General features: G+C 36.8%; 1 protein-coding gene across 1 annotated transcript in view; it reads right to left on the reverse strand.

Annotated features, from left to right (window-relative positions):
* Nucleotides 1-252: 252 nt before the first annotated feature.
* Nucleotides 253-17,348, reverse strand: part of LOC133201885 (uncharacterized) — a 79,297-nt gene continuing 62,201 nt past the window's right edge. The window contains exons 11-12 of the mRNA XM_061337678.1: nucleotides 5,457-6,614; nucleotides 253-980 (exon numbers count right to left, since the gene is read on the reverse strand). Of these exons, the coding sequence (XP_061193662.1) occupies nucleotides 291-980; nucleotides 5,457-6,614 (1,848 nt within the window). The 3' untranslated portion in view covers nucleotides 253-290. The remainder of the gene's footprint in view (nucleotides 981-5,456; nucleotides 6,615-17,348) is intronic.

Here is a 17,348-nt window from a genome sequence, read left to right on the forward strand (position 1 = left end):
TACATTTTGCATTTGTGTTCTTTGGCTTCAATATTGTTTAAATTTCTTGCATATCTAAAATAAGTGACTGTAACATCTCTTTTTCTAACTTTCCATACTCTGTTTTAGCGTTTTGTATAATACTGTTTTCATCTTTAAGGTCAGCTTTTCAATGTACAAAATATCATCAAAATAATTCTTTCAAGTGAATATTTCTAATCTTTGGCAGATATCAAACACTTGCAAAATCATAAAAAATGTATTCATTGAGTTCAAAAATATTTTAAATTTATACACATTTAAATAACATTCTATGAGTAATATTCATAATTCGAAGCATGCTTGGCCTCAGGCTGCAATACTGCTGCTTTAATGTCTTTCATGTCTGACCACATTTCTTTCACCATTTCATGCTGACTTTCCATTTTAACCTTTTCAATAATATCATCTTCATCTTCTTCTTTTAGAGTCAGTTTTTGAATGTAATTAAGTTTATCCAAGTATTTCTTTCCAGTGAAGGTTTCAAGTCTTTGGCAGATATCCGACATCATTGACCAGGTGTCATCGAATTCTGTCTGAGGGGTGGAAGCTGAGCTCACATGTGCAGATAAATTGTTTCGAATTGACCTAATTCTCTCGATATCATCACCCACGGTCACTTCTCCTGCAGCAGGCTTTTCTCCCCATTTTGGTTTTGTTGGTTTAGGAATCGTTGAACAAATGTTTCTGATCAATGTATATGTTAATGAAATATCAAAATTCTTATATCCTGATTGTTGAGCAATTTGTAAGAGATGTTCTTGCTCGGGGCGTAATCTTTTATAAATTGATGATGCTTTCACCTTGTTGTAAATTAGGGAAGGGGGAAACTCCATCTCTAGTATGTCTCTGTAAGCCTGATTTAAAACATCGTTTGTTGCCATTCCGAGTTTGGCAAATCTAGATCGGCCACCGAGGTCTTGTCCGGAAGCCACTGCAGTGCTTGAAGCTTTCGCTTTTGGCTGAAAAAAAAATCAACTTCATTCAGTTAATTTGCTCAAAACAATTTAGTAGGAACAATAGACAAGAGGCCCATGGACCACATCGCTCACCTGAGCACAATGGCTAGGAAAAAGCACAAAACAATTCAGTATTGAAAAGTTTACATGGGACTGGGGGGGAGGGGGGGGGACTCGAATTTTAAACTACCTGCGGATGTTTCCATATCAGTATAAAATGGCTTTGCTGTTCTTCAGCAAAAGATTTTTAAAGATTTTATCCTATATATTCCTTTGTAAAAATTCAATACCCAATTGTGGCCCCTCCCTACCCACAGGGTTAATCATTTGAACAAACTTTAATCTACACTACCTGAGGATGCTTCCATATCAATCTGACAAATCATACCTTTGCTGTTCTTGAGAAGATTTTTTCCTTTATATTCCTATGTAAACTTTGATCCCCCATATTGATGACACCCTACCCCCCCGGGGGGGGGGGGGGGGGGCATGAATTGAACAAACTTGAATCTACAATACCTGAGAATGCTTCCATATCAATATGACTAAATATGGCTTTGTTGTTCTTGAGAAGAAGATTTTTAAAGTTTTTTCCTATATATTCCTACGTAAAACTTTGATCCCCATTTATGGCCCCACCCTACCCCAGGGGTCATGATTTGAGCTAATTTGAATGTATACTACCTGAGAATGCTTACATATCAACATGACTAAATAAGACTTTGTTGTTTTGAGAAGAAGATTTTAAAATTTTTTTCCTATATATTCCTATGAAAAACTTTGATCCCCCATTGTGACCCCACCCTACCCCGGGGGTCATGATTTAAACAAATTTGAATCTACACTACCTGACAATGCTTCCATATCAATATAACTAAACAAGGCTTTGCTGTTCTTGAGAAAAGGATTTTTAAAGTTTTTTCCTATATATTCCTATGTAAAACTTTGATTCCCCATTCTCACCCCACCCTTCCCCCAGAGGTCATGATTTGAACAAACTTGAATCTACAATACCTAAGGATGCTTCCATGTCAATATGACAAATCATGGCTTTGTTCTTGAGAAGAAGGTTTTTAAAGATTTTTTCCTATATATTTCTATGTAAAACTTTGATCCCCCATTGTGACACTACCCTTCCCCTGGGGGCCATGATTTGAACAAACTTGAATCTACACTATATAACAAAGGTTTCCTATAAGTTTCAACTTTTTTGGGCCAGTGGTTCTTGAGAAGAAGTTTTTTTTTTAAATATGCCACCAAATTTTCACTATTTCTGAATTATCTCCCCTTGAATGAGGGCATGGCCCTTCATTTGAACAAACTTTAATCCCCTTCACCCAAGGATGCTTTGTGGCAAGTTTGGTTGAAATTGGCCCAGTGGTTCTGGAGAAGAAGTCGAAAATGTGAAAAGTTTACAGACGGACAGACGGACTACAGACAAAATGTGATCAGAAAAGCTCACTTGAGCTTTCAGCTCAGGTGAGCTAAAAACTGAACAGTCATTAAGGGCTTCGCAGAAGGAAAGAAATCGAGAGGTATAGCTTAAAAGAATAGAAAAATGACTTAACGGAAAAAAATAAAAGGAAATTTAAAAATATATGACGAATATGAAATATCAGCTGTATTTCTAAGATTTGGAAATAGTTTGTAAATGACAAATGAGCTTATTCAACTACCTGTTAGGAATTAATACCATTCTTGTATTTATTATGGGGGTAAAAAAATATTTAAATTGTCACCATCCCCCTCCAAAAAAAAGGAACTCTTTTGTATTATAGACATGTTAATCATATGGATTTTATCATGTTCATACTAAGGGTCATTTTACCTTGTTGAAATCTTATAAAACTGTATTTCACTGGAAATAAAATAAAATGCACCACTAGAGTTCATGATACTTTAAACTAAACTATTCTCACAGGATGTAACACTGTCTATTGCAAGGACTTAAAAATAAAGTATACATAGATACTAAAGATACATGAACAAGAGATGTTTCTGAAACACTCCCCCCCCCCCCCCCCCCCCCCCCCCCCCCCGAAATAATTGGAAATTTTCTAAGTCCAAGGGGCATAACTCTGTCAAAAAATTGCTCGTACCCAAAACAAAACTTGACCTAGATATTCTTATGATAAATCTGTATTACAAATTTCAATTGACTATGTGAAACTTCTGCTAAGAAAATGAACAGAAACTACAAATAATTGGAATTTTTTTAAGTCCGAGGGGCATAACTCTGTCAAAAATTGCTTGATCGTATCCAAAAAAGAACTTGACCTTGATATTCTTATGACAAATCTGTATAAAAAAAATCATTTCAGTATGTGCAACCTCTGCAAAGAAAATGAACGGAAACTGTTGGTGGACCGACAGACCGACCGACAGACAGCAGCAAAGCAATATGCCCTCCCTTCTTCGAAGGAGGGCACAAATATCAAAATGAGGTATATAAATTAAACAATAATCTAAAATGACTCCATCTAACAATCTAATGCAGCATCTGAAAGTTTAAATTTCCTTAACCCATAAGTAAATGTTGTGTTTGACTGAAATTAGGCCAGTTGGGCTCGTAAACGTAAAACAAGCAAACAGATTGTCAAAACAAACAAGAGGCCCATGGGCCACATCACTCACCTGAGCACATTGGCTAGGCAAAAGCACAAATCAGTTCAGTATTGAAAAGACCGAGGGGGGGGGGGGGGGGCTTGAATTTTAAACTACCTGATGATGCTTCCATGTCAATATAACAAATGGCTTTGTTGTACTTGAGAAGATTTAAAAAAAAAATTCCCATATATTCCTTTGTAAAAATTTGATCCCCCATTGTGGCCTCACCCTACCCCCGGGGTCATGATTTGAACAAACTTGAATCTACACTACCTGAGGATGCTTCCATATCAATATGACTAAACATAGCTTTTCTGTTCTTGAAAAGAAATATTTTTTCTATATGTTCTTATGTAAAACTTTCCATCCCCCATTGGGCCCCACCCTACCCCTGGGGGTCATCATTTGAACAAAATTGAATCTTCACTACCTGAGGATGCTTCCATATAAAAATGACTAATCATGGCTTTGCTGTTCTTCAGAAGAACATATTTTCCTTTATATTTCTATGTAAAACTTTGATCCTCCATTGTGGCCCTGCCCTACCCCCGGGGGTCATGGTTTGAAAAAACTTGAATCTACACTACCTGAGGATGCTTCCATATAAATATGACTCATCATGGCTTTGCTGTTCTTGAGAAGAAGATTTTTAAAGATTTTTCCTATATATTTCTATGTAAAACTTTGATCCTCCATTGCAGCCCCGCCCTACCCCCAGGGGTCATGGTTTGAACAAATCTGAATCTACACTACCTGAGGATGCTTCCATATAAATACGACTCATCATGGCTTTGCTGTTCTTGAGAAGAAGATTTTTAAAGATTTTTCCTATATATTTCTATGTAAAACTTTGATCCTCCATTGTGGCCCCGCCCCACCCCCAGGGGTCATGATTTGAACAAATCTGAATCTACACTACCTGAGGATGCTTCCATATAAATATGACTCATCATGGCTTTGCTGTTCTTGAGAAGAAGATTTTTAAAGATTTTTCCTATATATTTCTATGTAAAACTTTGATCCTCCATTGTGGCCCCGCCCCACCCCCGGGGGTCATGATTTGAACAAATCTGAATCTACACTACCTGAGGATGCTTCCAAATAAAAATGACTCATCATGGCTTTGCTGTTCTTGAGAAGAAGATTTTTCCTATATATTTCTATGTAAAACTTTGATCCTCCATTGTGGCCCTGCCCTACCCCCGGGGATCATGATTTGAACAAACTTGAATCTACACTACCTGAGGATGCTTCCATATAAATATGACTCATCATGGCTTTGCTGTTCTTGAGAAGAAGATTTTTAAAGATTTTTCCTATATATTTCTATGTAAAACTTTGATCCTCCATTGTGGCCCCGCCCTACCCCGGGGGGTCATGATTTGAACAAACTTGAATGTACACTACCTAAGGATGCTTCCACATGAGTTTCATCTTTCCTGGCCATATGTTTCTTGAGAAGAAGATTTTTAAATGATGCCATTATTTTTTCAGTAATTCCTAATTATCTCCCCTTGAAAGAGGGCGTGGCCCTTCATTTGAACAAACTTGAATCCCCTTTACCCAAGGATACTTTGTGGCAAGTTTGGTTGAAATTGGCCCAGTGGTTCTTGAGAAGAAGTCGAAAATGTGAAAAGTTTACAGACAGACAGACAGACGGACAGACAGACAGACGGACGCCGGACAAAATGTGATCAGAAAAGCTCACTTGAGCTTTCAGCTCAGGTGAGCTAAAAACATAAAGATTTTGATCCAGAACATCACTTCAGCAACTAAAAAAGAAAAAAAAACTGTAGTTTTCATTTAAATGTACATACATATACTCTTTAGGATCATAAATCATGCATAATTACAATGATTTAAATAACATACCTCTACCCAATACTTTGTGATATCATTTGTCTTAATGATGTGCTTTCTTTCTATTGGACAGGAAGGACACTGAAAAGATGGTTGCGTAAATTCTGCTTCATCGATTACAGAACTTTCTTGGTCATCACAAAATCCCACAGCTTTGCATTTGAATCCAAACATGAATTTAAAATCTGTTTGGAATGTTGTGGATAGAACACTTAGTTTACTATCAATTGTTTTCTTTACTTCGTAGCATGTTGATATATTAACTTCTCCTTCGATAACAGACACTTGTAGCTGAATTTCTTTAGGAGTCATTCCAAGTAGAACGTTATGTTCCTGAAACGCGAAAATAGCTGCTGTCTGGTAAATGCATGGTCTGTCTCTCTCTGTCACAACCTTCCAAGGAATATGCATGCATGTAGCTATGAGGCGATGGAAAACTCCAGCAGGGAGAACATCAAACGTGTAGCAGAGGATGGATGAGGCATGGTATGGTGAGTATTTTACAGGATATGCTCTTTTGTTCATACAGGGAACATACCACTTATTGTCACTCATTTTAGCTAAGAGTCCTAATTTCTCCATGTACAAAATGATGTCGTTTTTGTGTTCAATGTAACCATTGTTGTTCATTTCCCATATAGCAGACAACAGAGTGTCAGGTAACTCTCCAGTTTCATTGAATTTGTCCCACTCTGCAGTATACTCAAGTAAATCTTCCTCTGCATGGTTTTTATCTGTTATGACATTTTTGAATGCATCAGCAAACCACTGAACATCAAGAATAATTAGTTCTTGGAGGAATTCTTGTACAAAGTATAAAATTTCTCTGATGTCATGGAAGAACTGCAGCATAACATTGATGTCCTCAATTGTTTGGAGCTTTATTCCCTCTGGCAATGCTTCATTGAAAGCAGTGAGTGTGTCTATCCTTAAAATCTTGAGTTTTTTCTTTTCCTGAAAGAATGTTTCAAACATAGCCCAAGAGCGTGGAAGCTCTTCACCCCAGTGATCAAGTTCACCCACAACATCAAGGATTGACAGCTTGATATTTTCAATGCCTTCGTTGTCATTGAATCCAATTGCAAATCGCCGCTTCACATTGAGATGTTTCTTCAGAGATTTCTTCATTTCTAAAGTTTTCCATACTTCACGGAAAAACAATGCTTTCTCCTGGATAAAGAGATTTGTTAAAGAAATGTATTCTCACTGTATTTACTGGGAGAGATATGCATGATCTAAACAATCCTTTTTTCCTGCACTACCTGGAATTACTTGCACATTAATATAACAGATCATGGCCATTTGATCTTGTAAAGAACATTTTGAAACAATTTTCCCTTTACATTTTAATGTCAAATGTAATAATCTGTTATGATCCTTTTCAATTCTGGGGGCTTATCCTACCAAGGGGGGATGGTTTGAACAAAATGATATTAACACTTTGTCAGGAAGTTTCCACCTAAGTTTCAATTTTTTGTTTCTTGAGAGGAAAATTTTGAAAACTAACTTAGCGAATTTTTAATCAGTGTTCAAAAAATTAATGGTTTAGTGATCTGAAGCAGTGTTTGGATTTTGGTGGTGATTTATAAAGAAAAGAAAACAGGCACTTGGGCCACAACACTCACCTGAATCAATATGGCCCTGTTTTTCATTGGCAGATTTTTTTTCCTTTATATTCCTATGTAAAACTTTGATCCACAATTGTGCCCCCCCCCCCCCCCCTTTGAACAAACTGGAATCTACACTCCCTGAAAATGCTTCCATATCAATATGACTTATCAAGGCTATTCTGTTCTTGAAAAGATTTTTTTCAAATATTTTACCTATATATAGCTTTGTTAAACTTTAATCCCCCATTGTGTCACCACCCTTCCTCAGGGCTCATAATTTGAATAGACTTAAATCTACACTGCTTGAGGAGTATTTATGATTATTAATGACTCTTCTTGACTATTCATTGCTTTGTTGTTCTTGAGAAGTAGATTTTTCTAGATTTTTCCTATGTATTTCTATGTAAAATTTTGATCAACCATTGTGGCCCCACCATACCCCCAGGGGTCATGATTTGAACAAAGTTGATTCTACACGATCTGAAAATGCTACCATTTAAATATGACCAATCATGGCTTTGCTATTCTTGAGAAGATTTTTAAAGACTTTTTCTATGTATTTCCATGTAAAAATTTGATCACCCATTGTGCCCCATTCTAACCCTGTGGGTCATGATTTGAAGAATATTGAATCTACGAGGGGTTATCAAAAAGTTCGTTGACTAGAGCCAGAAAATTAAAAACACTTTAGGTACATAAATGAATTTCAACACAATTAGTTAGCATCATTTTTTCTATCTATAGATAAAACCATAAATCATAAGTTTTATTTTTTGATAAATTGTTAATGGTTTTGTAAGCAATGGATATATCCACGAGGCGCATCCTCAAATATGACGTTCTTTCTACTTGAGTGTAACTGAGAAAAAACTCTTTTGATATGAGCATTTGTCACCAAAAAAAACCCCGTAATTTCAGGCATGTTGTACGACACAATTGTTCCATAAAATTTGCAATTTGTACCCAGTTCTTTAAGTTCTACGAAATTTTATTGTAAATTTTATATGGAGTGTCTGAACAATTAAGGGCTTGAAAATGACATCAAAAAGGGGGAAAGATTTCTTTTTCCAAGCATTCTACAAAGTTTCACCTGGGAAAACTGGTATTGATCTAGGGAATGTTTAAACGGGCTACAGAAAAATAAAATGGTTCCAGAGTACTTGTTTTAAATGCCCAAAAAGATTCAGAAAGATGAAAGATGCATAGCTTATGTCGATTTGTAGTCAGGGTGTCAAAAGTCAGTCACATTGATCATGTGTGGTAGAAATTGAATGCCAACAAGCTAAGTATTCTGGCATAATCAAGTGAGGATCTTTCCTTATGTATAGATCCATTTGCAATATTATATGCATTGAAAGCAGCTGTTCATGGCTTAGTAAAGTCTTATAATCATGACAGGCTTAAGTTTTTACTTAACTCTAGGTTATATCATCAAGATAAGTGTATGAGGTAGAGAGAGCGGACATTGAGAAACAATGTCGTTGTCAGACATCATGAAACAAAACTGTGACAGCGCCGGGTGATCATGTAAGGTCTTTTTTTAATATTTGAATAATTTGGCAAATCATCAACGTATCAAGCTTAAATTTTCAACTTTTCTTTAACTTTTGTTGTTTTATATTCCTTACAAATTTTGTAAGCACAGACTACATATTAATTTTATCGCATCAGTCCACGAACTTTTTGATAACCCCTTGTACATTATCTGAGAATGATTCCACATAAAATTCTTATTTTCTAACCCAGTGGTTCTTGAGAAGAAAATTTTTAAAAGATGCCATTAATTTTTCACTTATTCCTAATTATTTCCCCTTAGATGAAAGTAAGGCCCTTCATTTGAACAAATTTGAATCCCTTTTACCCAAGGATACACTGTTGCAAGTTTAGTTGAAATTGATCCAATTGTTCTTGAGAAGAAGCCGAAAATGTGAAAAGTTTACAGACAGACAGACGGACGCATAGCTAGACAGCAGAGAGCCGGACGCCAGAAAAAATATGATCAGAAAAGCTCACTTTAAAAACAAGAGGCCCAAGGGCCTTAATGGTCACCTGAGTATAATACAACAATTTAGAGGATCCATAGAGTATAAAATGAACTGAAAGGTGAAGCTTTGTTGCCCAAAAGCAAGAAAAATAGGGTGATCAGGATCAACAAAATAATTAATCTAGTATTCATTGACAGTTTATACATTATGTTCTAATCTGTTCCCCATTTATCACTATCACCATACAGTATATTAAAAAACTATCAGTGCCTCTGTACTATTTTAATTTCTTGTCGAAATCTCTTACATTGGCCTCTCTTGGTCTTTGATGAACATTTAATAAGACAGGTTATTTTTGTTCCATTTTTATTTATCTATTACTTACAAGTCTACCTGATCATTAAAACTAGGAAAATACTTTTTGTATTATACAATAAAAATTCTTGCATAATTCTCTTATTCTATTAACCTTTCAAAACATTGTTTACAGTGATTAATTATCAAAAGTAAACAGCAAAGGGGAATAACTCCTCTCAGTAGAATACAAATTAATAGAGCCCTGGCCAGGACCAGAACACTTGACCAAATGGTCCAGATGTTCAAAAATCTGGTGAAAATACCCTTCCTTATTAAAACTTTTAATCTTTTTGCCTCTGATATGCCCAAGTGCAGAGAACATTTTTAAAGAAATAATGCATTTTTACTACAGATTCACTATATTATTAATAGAGCCCCCCCCCCCCCCCCCCCCCCACTGAGAAACACTAGAGTCTCTCACCCTGGGACCAGAAGTTTGCTCATCATAAGTAATCACTTTGTTTATCTGCTTCACACTAAGGAGCAGACAGGATTATTTAATAGAATTAATGCATTTTCACTTTATTATCAAGAGCCCCACCCTTACACTACTCTGGAAGAAGCACTCTTGCTCATCATAACTATATACTTAGCTTCTTTGCTTTTTAACAAGAAGCAGAAAAGAATATTTTCAAAAAAATTTTGCTTTTTCACTATATAATCAATAGAGTCCCCCCCAACCTTTTCACTAGAATCCCTGACCCTGGGGCCATGAATTTCACAATTCTGGTAGAGTCACCCTTGCTTATCATAACTATGTATTCAATTTGTTTCAAAAATACCCAGGAGTAGAGAAGAAGATTTTCAAAGAAATAATGCACTTTCACTATATGATCTGTATAGTCCCGCCCTAGCACCAGAACCCCTACCCCCGGGGTCATGAATTTCACAATTTTGGTAGAGTCACTCTTGCTTATCATAACTATATATTCAATTTGTTCAATAATACCCAGGAGTAGAGAAGAAGATTTTCAAAGAAATGATGCACTTTCACTATATGATATATAGAGCCCCACCCTAGCACCAGCACCCCTGACCCTGGGGCCATGAATTTCACAATTCTGGTAGAGTCACTCTAGCTTATCATAACTATGTATTCAATTTGTTTCAATAACACCCAGGAGTAGAGAAGAAGATTTTCAAAGAAATAATGCACTTTCACTATATGATCTATATAGCCCCGCCCTAGCACCAGAACCCCTGACCCTGGGGCCATGAATTTCACAATTTTGGTAGAGTCACCTTTGCTTATCAAAACTGTGTATTCAATTTGTTTCAATAATACCCAGGAGTAGAGAAGAAGATTTTCAAAGAAATAATGCACTTTCACTATATGATCTATATAGCCCCGCCCTAGCACCAGAACCCCTGACCCTGGGGCCATGAATTTCACAATTTTGGTAGAGGGCTCAATGCTTATTACAATCATGCCAACAGTTTGACTGCTTGATGTCCAGGAGTAAAGAAGAAGATTTTTAAAGATTGCATTAATTTTGGTGGTTTTCGCTCCACCCCTCAGGCCCCAGGGGGGCAGGGACCATGATATTCACAAATTTTGTTCCCCTTCACACATAAATGCCATATGCTAAAATTGGCTGAAATTGGTTCAGCGGTTTCAGAGAAGAAGCTGAAAATGTTCAAATGTTAACACACGACGGACGACGCACGACGACGGACGAAAACAGATAGCAATAGGTCACCTGAGTGACTCAGGTGACCTAAAAAAGGAAGTGCCCACAGGACCAATGATTTTTTAAGCATATATATTCATTTAGAGTTAATGAGGCAGGTTTAGTTGTCAATATTCTTCTGAAATTGTAAACAACTTCTTGATTTGTTTCATTAATCTATTTTTGTTTGTTTGTTTGTTTTGTTTAACATCCCTCTCGAGAATTTTTCACTCATATGGAGACGCCACCACTTGCTGGTGGAGAGCTGCAAATTTTGACCTATACTCGGCACTCTGGACCATTGAGCAGTCAGGGATCCTTTTCGTGCCAGCACCTACTGCCACATAGGAACTTGGTTAACATGGTCTCATCCCAAAGACCGGTCTCCATGTCCCACAGTGGGATTCGAACCCGCAACTTAAGGATCAGCTCCTTAATCCATGACCCTAGAGCAGACGCTCTTACCACTGCACTTCACGAGCGACTTCATTTTTCTAAATACATGTAGTATTACAATTTAAATACAATATCATACTCTATTAAACGAGAAGTCTCTAGCAAAACTGTACCTCAACTGATTTTTACTTAACAAAGGTAGAGAAAGGTAGCATTTCGACTTGAAACTGGGGCAACTGCAATAAATATAACTATGATCCTTGATTCAGAATTCTTCGCAATCAAAAACGATAAAGAGAAGTATGTGTCTTAGTGAAGTATACTTCTGTACCAAGTTTTATTGATGTCAGACTAAAACTGTAGGGGTAGCGTTTTGAAAGAATTTCACAGAAATTTTCTATTTTTAGTAACTTTGGCAATACTTCATCGAAACGAACAAGAGGCCCAAGGGCCTTTAATCGCTTTTCTGATAAACTGTACAACCTATCACTTCTATTTGAAGCCTCTAAGTATCCTGTATATTTAGATAAAGCCTTGAAATTCCAAAGGTAGGTCATCATGACCTACATTTTAAATGAAACACTCTGAGAACCCAAGATGATTCTAAGCCAATTGGTACCTGAGAGTAGGTTATGGTGATTTACCTTTCACTTGTCATTCTCTGAGGACCCAAGATGCATCAGCTAAATTTGATGATTCTAAGCCAATTAATACCTAAAATAATTTTTAAAATTGTAACCATAAAATTTCAAAAGTAGGTCACAGTGACCTACTTTTCAGATGACATACTTTGAGGACCCAAGGTGCATCAACTTACAAAGTTTGATAATTCTAAACCAATTAGTACCTGATATATTTCAATAAAGCCATAAAATCTCAAAAATAGGTCACAGTGACCTCCTTTTCAGTCAACTAACTCTGCGGACCCAAGATGCATCATATTACAAAGTTTGGTGATTGTAAGCCATTTAGTACCTAAAAATCTTTAATTAAAACAATTTATTTTCAAAAATAGGTCACAGTGACCTACATTTCAGTCAACTTACTCTGAGGACCCAAAATGCATCAACTGACAAAGTTTGATGATTCTAAGCTAATTTGTACCCGAAATATTTCATTATAGCCATAAAAATTGAAAAGTAGGTCACAGTGACCTACTTTTCAGTAGACGTACTCCTAGGATGAAAAGATGCATCAACTGACAAAGTTTGATGATTCTAAGCCAAATATTACCCAAAAATATTAAATACATCTATAAAATTTCAAAAGTAGGTCAGGGTGCCCTACTTTTCAGTCGACTTACTCCGAAGACCCAAGATGCATCAACTGAAAAAGTTTGATGATTCTAAGCCAATTAATACCCGAAATATTTAATCATAGTCATAAAAATTGAAAAATAGGTCACGATGATCTACTTTTCAGTTGACATACTCTGAGGACCCAAGGTACATCAACTGACAAATTTTGATGATTCTAAGCAAAATATTACCCTAAATATTTAAATATAGCCATAAAATTCCAAAAGAAGGTCACAGTGAGCTACTTTTCAGTTGATGTTTTTCGAGGACCCAAGATGCAAATACTTAAAAAGTTTTATGATCATAGGCCATAAAATGTTCAAATTATGTCTCTAAAATGCTTTGAAATCAAATGCCTGCAAAGTTAAACAAGAAGTCTGTGAGCGAATGGTCACTAGTAATACCCCCGCTCTGATGTGAATATTCACTCTCATGTTGACATCGAATTCATACAAAAATGAATCACCATATGGCATGCCTAAACTAAGATTGTGTGTGCTAAAATTTTAAGCATCTGCGCTGAGTAGTTGCTGAGAAAATTGTGACGAAAATTTGGTACGGACAAACGCACAGATAAACAGGAAGTTTACATCAGATTCAAACAAAAATGTATCCCACCAAATGGCATGCCTAAACAAAGATTAGGCTAAAATTTCAAGCATCTGTGATGAGTATTGCTGAGAAAACGGCGACGAAAATACAGACACTTGCAAAAAGTATTCGGTCAAATATGGCGGCGGGTTTACACTTGAAGAAGAAAATAAAAAGGAAAATGACCTTGCCCTCTTATGATCACATCACAGGAAGTGGATCTGTATAAATTTTGAAAATTTAGTCACATGATAAATCACGTGACAATATTTTCGTCTGCTGTTTACAAATTAAGAGAAAATATAGCAAAACTAAAAAAGATGGGTCGGAAAGGAAAAGAGATGGGGTCAGATGTCAAAAACATCATTGTGGAGTTAATGCAGAAAGGTTATTCTCGGAGAAAGATAAGTGAAATGTTACAATTACCTAAATCAACTGTTATTGACGTTTGTCGAAAATTTTCTGACACGGGATCTGTTGAAAACAAACCCAGAAGCGGCCGACCTCCGAAAATCGGGCCCCGTGACTATCGAAAGTTAGAGAGGATTGTGAAAACAAATTGTAGAAGTTCACTTTCTGACATAACGGCAAAATTTAACGAGGAAAGACCAGAACCAGTAAAAGGACAGTACAGCATAATTTGCACAAAAATAATTACAGGAGAAGTGTTGCTAAGAAGAAACTGGTTATAAAAGAAATAAATCGTGAGAAGCAGCTTGCTTGGTGTCGGGGAAAAGACAGATGAGTGTAAAATTATAATGGGGCACGATGAAAGGATTAGGATTTGGAGAAAAAATGACGAAGGATGGAGGCCTGACCTTGTTCAACAGAGGACTTCTCAAGCCAAACAAGAAGTTATGATATGGGGGTGCATCTGCAGAGAGGGTGATGGAACTATGTCGCCAGTAGATGGAAATATCAATGCTACTAAATACCAAGATATCTTAGAAGAAAACCTTTGGCCTGTTCTCGTAAGACATTTCCCTCAAAATGGTTACTATTTTCAGGATGACAATGCACCCGTCCACCGAGCCAGGTCAACTCAAGAGTATGTAACTAGAAATCGAATTAACTGTTTAAGCTGGCCCGCTCAATCACCAGACTTAAATATTATTGAAAATGTTTGGTTACACATCAAAAGAAAACTTCAGTCACGCACTGCTATGATAAAATCTAGAGACAATTTGATCGAGGAAATTCGGCGTATATGGACAAGTATCACGCCTGCATACATTAAAAGCTTGTATGGCTCCATCCCCAAGCGCATTTTACATGTTATCAGACTTAAAGGACACCTAACGAAGTATTAAATCGTAAGTAATTGATTTTTTTTTTATTTTTAAAGTATTTTAATTGAAATTTTAGCTCGTAGATTTCTTCATACTACCGTTGTCACTGTAAACACGCCGCCATTTTGACCGAATACTTTTTGCACGTGTCTGTATCTTATTAATGGTATAGACCGACACAGAGAAAAACACGAAGTCATCGTATTTGAACAAAAATGAATCCCACCATATGGCATGCCTGAACAAAGATTGTGCTAAAATTTCAAGTATCTGTGATGAGTAGTTGCTAAGAAAACTGCAACAAAAATTTCTAACGGACAGACGCATGGATAAACAGGAAGTTGACATCGGATTCAAACTGAAATGAATCCCACCATATGGCATGCCTAAACAAAGATTAGGCTAAAATTTCAAGCATCTGTGATGAGTACTTGCTGAGAAAACTGCGAAAAAAATTTGTTACGGACAGACACAAGGACACATGGACAATCATACACACAAGGGTAAAACAGTATAACCCCTCTCCTTGGGGGTATAAAAAGTAGGTCACTGTGACCTACTTTTTAATAAACATGTTTTATGGCCCAAGATGCATCATCTTACAAGATTTAATGATTCTAAACCCCTCAGTATTCGAATTAATAACCTTAATTGCTTTTAAAAAGATTATCCGTCAAATTCAAAAAGTAGGTCAAGGTGACCTACTTTTTAGGTTACGTACTCCGAGGACTTAAGATACATCAACTGACAAAGTTTGATGATCATAGGCCTTAAACTGTTCAAAATATGCCTCTAAATCATTTTAAAGGAATGGCCACAAAATTTAAAAAGAAGGTCACCATGACCTTTTTTTGAGTCAATATGATATGAGGTCCTCAGATGCATCAACTGACAAGATTTGATGATCCAAGTCTTTATAGTAAGCAAAAATATCAACATCTTAATAAAATGTAATTTTGGTCAACTTTAAAATGACCTTGAGACCACGCCCCTTGCCCCAGGGCAATTCCTCTTGCAAATTTTAATCTACAACATATCCCCATCCTTTTGTGTAAATTTGGTGATAATCTACCAAGTGGTTCTTGAGAAGATTTTTTAGCAACCAGTACTTTTGTTTTTATTTACCTAATTATCTCCCCTTGTTTAGGGGTCACAACCCTAGTTTTACTTTAAACGTGAGCCCTTGGGACAAAGATACCCTGTATCAAATTTGACAATTATTGGCCGAGGGGTTCTTGAGTTATGGCGCATATTCTAAAAAGTTTACGCACACCGCACAAATGGCCAATGCATTAGCTCTTTGAGCCTTTGGCTCAGAAGAGCTAAAAATCGATACACAGATTAATGTATCCTAAAGTAGCCTACTTGTGAACCATGTTATATTGAAATGGAACTAACACTGTAGGAGAAATAGCACTTTGAACAAGAGGCCCATGGGCCACATCGCTCACCTGAGTAACTTTGGCCATGCTGTTCATTACCAGACTTCCCTCATTGTAATACCTATTGTGGCCCCGCCCTACCCCCAGGGGTCATAATTTGAACAATTTAGAATCTACACTATCCCAGGATGCTTCCACATAAGTTTCAGTTTTTCTGGTCCAGTGGTTCTTGAGATTTTTCCTATATATTTCAATGTTTCCCTATTGTGGCCCCGCCCTACCCCCGGGGGTCATGATTTGAACAATTTAGAATCTACACTATCCCAGGATGCTTCCACATAAGTTTCAGCTTTTCTGGCTCAGTGGTTCTTGAGAAGAAGATTTTTAAAGATTCTTCCTATATATTTCAATGTAAAACTTGGATTCCCTATTGTGGCCCCGCCCTACCCCCGGGGGTCATGATTTGCACAATTTAGAATCTACACTATTCCAGGATGCTTCCACATAAGTTTCAGCTTTTCTGGCTCAGTGGTTCTTGAGAAGATGATTTTTAAAGATTTTTCCTATATATTTCAATGTAAAACTTGGATTCCCTATTGTGGCCCTGCCCTACCCCCGGGGGTCATGATTTGAACAATTTAGAATCTACACTACCCCAGGATGCTTCCACATAAGTTTCAGCTTTTCTGGCCCAGTGGTGCCTGAGAAGAAGATTTTTAAAGATTTTTCCTATATATTTCAATGCAAAACTTGGATTCCCTATTGTGGCCCTGCCCTACCCCCGGGGGTCATGATTTTAACAATTTAGAATCTACACTACCCCAAGATGCTTCCACATAAGTTTCAGCTTTTCTGGCTCAGTGGTTCTTGAGAAGAAGATTTTTAAAGATTTTTTACCTATATATTTCAATGTAAAACTTGGATTCCCTATTGTGGCCCTGCCCTACCCCCGGGGGTCATGATTTTAACAATTTAGAATCTACACTATCCCAGGATGCTTCCACATAAGTTTCAGCTTTTCTGGCTCAGTGGTTCTTGAGAAGACGATTTTTAAAGATTTTTTTCTATATATTTCAATGTAAAACTTGTATTCCCTATTGTGGCCCTGCCCTACCCCCGGGGGTCATGATTTTAACAATTTAGAATCTACACTATCCCAGGATGCTTCCACATATGTTTCAGCTTTTCTGGCCCAGTGGTTCTTGAGAAGAAGATTTTTTAATGACCCCACCCTATTTTTATCTTTTCTTGATTATCTCCCCTTGTAAGGGGACTTGGCCCTTTATTTTAACAATTTAAACTCCCCTTCACCCAAGGGTACTTTGT

Source organism: Saccostrea echinata, unplaced genomic scaffold, assembly GCF_033153115.1.
Source record: "Saccostrea echinata isolate AGI-Se365-2 ecotype Australia unplaced genomic scaffold, CSIRO_AGI_Sech_v1 ptg000046l, whole genome shotgun sequence".
NCBI classification, from domain to species: domain Eukaryota; kingdom Metazoa; phylum Mollusca; class Bivalvia; order Ostreida; family Ostreidae; genus Saccostrea; species Saccostrea echinata.